This window comes from Halyomorpha halys, unplaced genomic scaffold, assembly GCF_000696795.3.
Source record: "Halyomorpha halys isolate HHAL.00 unplaced genomic scaffold, Hhal_1.1 Scaffold83.1, whole genome shotgun sequence".
Lineage (NCBI taxonomy): Eukaryota > Metazoa > Arthropoda > Insecta > Hemiptera > Pentatomidae > Halyomorpha > Halyomorpha halys.
Window position 1 is genome coordinate 994,089 of NW_027115065.1, and position 4,896 is coordinate 998,984.

The following is a 4,896-nucleotide window of genomic DNA, read 5'->3' on the forward strand; positions in this document are numbered from 1 at the left end:
ATCTTGGCGGAAAATATTATTTTGGACTGTCTGAGGATCATACACCATCACCTGCATGGGAATTAGCTCGGAGATTATTCTTTGTTTTATTTATTTATTTTAACTAGTGTGTTTTAACTTAGTTATTCATTAAATTATTTTATTTTATTAGTACTATTATTTATTTTTTTTAAACTTATTTATTCATTCAAGTGTTTCTTGTAACCGGCTTTTTATTATATTTTCCTTTGGATCTATGTGTTAGTCTTGTTCTCGTAGAATGTATTTGTTTGTTTGTCTGTTGCTATTATTAATGGTGCTGTGATTATTATTAATGGTGTGATCTCACATTGCCGTCTAATAGTGAATTTGTTTAGCGGGTCACTGGAGAGGATCTAGGAGGGTGAATTCGGGAGAGTTAATTTGTTGATCGGGTGAATTAATAATTGTGAAATGGTGAAATTCAAGGAACAGAAAAGAGAAAGAAAAAAAGGAATGAATTGAAATATTTGTATTTGGCGTAGAGACTGAAATTGATTATAAAAGGAAACTGTAGGGAAAAAAAAAAACAGTTTCCTTTCTATTTTATTATACCATGTAATTATATTATGTAATTTATGTATGTCAGATTACGGATTGATTAGTATGCTGTGTATGTAGCAACCTGGTGTATTAGGGAAGCATAGATGAATAAAGCTTTATACACTTATAGTAGCGAAATACAGTTCCTAGTAAATAATACGTACCTAACGAAGTTCCAATCTCTTCAAGTCTACGTTTCCCTAGTTCAGCTAATGTTTTCCCTCCAGGAAAAAGCATTTTTATGGATTAAATAAACTTGGCACACGTAAAATAAAAGAAACAAAAAAAAAATAAGGTGATCTTTAAAAAAAACATCAGTACTGTACTTTATTTTGATTATATTAGTGTTTTATATGAAAAATTATCGGAAAAAGATTTTTTAAATTTTAATTATAATTAAGAAAAATTATACTATTAACATTTTGTCTTCCTCGTTCCATTCAACTTATCTACAGAGCTCGGACTTGCAGTTCGCCATCTACAGCAGTGACTGGTACAAGGCGGATGTGAAGTTCAGAAAGGCGGCCCAGATGATGATGATCAGGGCAAAGAAAGGAGAGACCCTCACTGCAATCAGGATGTATCCGGTCAATGCCGAAACTATTATGGCCGTAAGTTTGTATATATTCTAAATATCGAGTAATCCTAAGTTTTTAAAGTGCATATTTCGGTTCGGGTGAATATTTTAAATTATCAATGCAATCTTTAATTTCTTTTGTACACCAACATAAGGATGTCCATTATTCATAACTAGGGATAGGATTTTTATGTGCTAAAAAATCCGAAATATGAACATAAATATGTGCTAATAAATTGTCAAATATTTAAAAGAAATGTGTAAATATGTATTTATAAATTTTGTATTATACAACAATATAAATTACTAATTAATTAGTAAATTTATAACTTAAAAAAAGTTACATAAATACGTATTTATTATATATTATATGAATAATATTTTAAAGAAATTATGTTAAAATATGTACAAAAAATGAACTTAGAGAAAACATAGCTGTTCAATAACAAGACATTAATTAGTAATTGTAATTAAACTAATTGATTAATAATTACTCAGAATGAATTATAAACAAATTATAAAGGGAATAATAATCCTTATTAAAAAGAAAAAAAAAACTTTTAGGTTTTTAAGTCCTGATTGCTAATTTTGTAGATAGAAATGTCAACTCAAATACATAGGATTGGTACCTGTGGAATCTGAGGTGGAAAGAAACAGAGAACTGGATTGAAGAGTAAACAAACAAATTCTAGGAAAATGCCACAGGAATAAGACCCTTGCTCTTTTTAATTGATTCTGATTTTTACACACATTTTAGAATTTTTACGCACTATTTATGATAAATGATCAATTTCACCTTTAAGTATCTTGCGTTCTTTTGAATTTTATGTAGTTGCTGCGAAAAATGTATTTAAAATTGAACAAATAATTTAAGGAAATATGTGATTCAGGACAGATACCTAAAAATATGTTAAAAAGGCCAAATATTTCACAAAATATGTGAATTACAACAAAATATGTAAAAAAGGCCAAATATTTAAAAAATGATAAATAAAAATGGCTTCTTTTGGCCAGAAATGTCTTGATACTTTAGTTAGTAAGGAATCGAAGATATCATGGTCAGGTAAAAATATGTGAAAACATAAAAATCCTATCCCTATTCATAACTAATGCAATCAAGTGTTCCAATATCTAAGGCTAAGAATAGAAGAGTACTAAGCTAAATACTGACTTTGAAGAAGTTAATATTTTAGCAGAACAATGAACATTAGGCGTTTACGATTCCGAGGCTGTCATCACTTTTCACAAACTACAATACAAACTTTCTTTATCTGTTTCTTATAAATATTATTAGTTTTAATAAACTTTTGAACAGATTATTGCCGTATGTGAATGAGAAGGAGTTGGTCAGGATTTTGGTAAAAAAAAAACAAAAAATAGATTCAAATTTGTATTAATAGCCTCGTTTTGGCCGACTCTCCGAGGCTGTCATGGTATAAAATAAATAATAATAAGTAGTAGTCAAAATCAATCCTATGTTGATTGATCAGATGAAATTTTATTGATTCAATTATTATCTATTTAATTATATTTTTAAAATACTAGTATTTTTAATATACCATTGATAGAACTCATATTTCTACACTAGAAGTTCTCGAGACCAACTTCTTTTCAGGCGCAGGAGAATTATCAGGAATTGAAGAAGAAGCAAGGTTAGAAACTAGTGGGTTTTGATGATTAGGGAGTTTATAATGAAAAGATTGATATCTGGTTCGGGCTAGATCGGTTACATATGAAACATTAAGGCCTTTATGGATTTTATTTATCTCAAAGGATTGGATTCGAGAGGAATTCGATGGTTTAGTGGATCCCCAAAGTTCAACTCCATATGTCCATTACAGTCATGAAGTCTGGACCGTTTGTCTAGTAAATGATGTAATACTCAGAATCGACGTGCAGTGTCTTTTCAGTCTTGTGTGAGGATTTCTTGTTAGTCGTTTGTCCTGATGTAGTCCAAGGTAGGGGATCTGTTCGACAGGGGTAAGAGTAACATTATTAAATTAAACAGACCAGTCGGTAGGTTTACGACGAAGGTAAAGGTAATTTGATGGGATTTGTTGGAATTTATCTTAATCCTCCAATTACGACACCAATCTTCGAGGGCTGTGATATGGGATTGGAGATTTTAGGATACAATTAATGGGTTATTATTAACATGTGTCATCGGCACTCTTTATCATCTTAAAGACTAACTTTTCCTTACCAATAATTATGTGTAAAATACTGATTGTAGCTATAAACAATTTAGAGTTTTTTTTTAAACAAAAATGTAATTTTAGTTTCGTTGATTTAAATGAGTGAGTGGCGCAATTTGTTTTTATATAATTTTTTATAAGATTTGTGGCAAGATAAGTGAATAATGTGTTTGGGGCTCCACTAAACCTACGAATTCCTCCCGAATCCAATCCTTTGGGACAAATAAAATCATCCATAAAGACCTTAATGTTTCATATGTGACCGATCTAGCCCGAACCAGATATCAATCTTTTCATTATAAGCTCACCAGTTTCTAAACATGCGTCTTCTTCTATTCCTGATAATTCTCCCGCGCCTGAAAAGAAGTTGGTCTCGAGACCTTTTAGTGTAGAAATATGAGTGCTATCTATAGTATTAAAAATACTAGTATTTTAAAATATAATTAAATGGATATTAATAAAATTAAAAATCTGATCTGATTAATCAACACTGGATTGACTTTTACTACTGATGGATATTAATATTAATAAGAAGCGGATCGTCTTTATACTAATTATTATTTATTTGATACCGCAACATCCACGATGAGTATTAATAAAAACTTGAATCTATTTTTATTTTTTCTTTACCATAATCCTGACCAAGTCCTTCTTATTCTCACACAGCAATAATCTGTACAAAATTTGATTAAAATTAATGATATTTATAAGAAACAGGTAGGAAATTTTGTCTTGTAGTTTGTAAAATATTATAAAAAAATTAAATTATTATATCTACTTTATTTTTATGTGATTATTTATTTATTTTTTTAATGATTGTTTTGATATATGAAGGAGATGGTCGGTGGTATCTTCTTGTATTTCACTTATATGTCACCCTCTTAACCGTCATCTCCCCCACTCAATCTATTTCCCACATCCGCCTTTGCCGTTCGTTTGCTTACTTTAAACACGGCATGTGGGTGTTTCTAATTTGTTCTTTGTTTACTTATTATTATTATTATTATATTTTTTATTTTATATATTTATTCTTTCTTGACCCTTATTTATTCATATCTTAATTCATTAGTTTTCCGTTTCTTAGAATGTGCATTTTTTATTTTTCCTATATCAACTTTTCTATTTAAAGGAGACAAGTTATTTAGTGTAAATACTCTATTATATTTCTTAAAATATATGTTACAATCCAAAATCCTTGATGCTCCTTATTACGTCACAAATAAACTCATTCATAAAGACCTTAACATCCCATTCGTTGCAGATTTGACCCATAACAGATATGCGTCTTTTCATTCGAAACTCCTTAACCATTCTAACCCATTAATTCTTAATCTTTCATCCTTAACAATCCCTGATACTCTTCCGAGGCGTCTGAAAAGAAGATTGCCACGGGACCTTCTAGTTTAAATTAATGTTTGAAGTACCACCAATGGGTGGTTCCTTCCCAAGATTTTCAAGGGTATATGAAACATACTACATATTTACCTATTGTATTATTTTGTACATTTATAAATTACAATAAATAAATAATTAAAAAAATATATATGTAAATACTTAATGTTC

The 4,896-nt window shown here is 29.5% G+C and overlaps 1 protein-coding gene across 1 annotated transcript in view; it reads left to right on the plus strand.

Moving 5' to 3' along the window:
* Positions 1-4,896, plus strand: part of LOC136796950 (odorant receptor 85b-like) — a 13,745-nt gene that overhangs the window by 7,475 nt on the left and 1,374 nt on the right. The window contains exon 4 of the mRNA XM_067052158.1: positions 1,017-1,172. Within this exon, the coding sequence (XP_066908259.1) occupies positions 1,017-1,172 (156 nt within the window). The remainder of the gene's footprint in view (positions 1-1,016; positions 1,173-4,896) is intronic.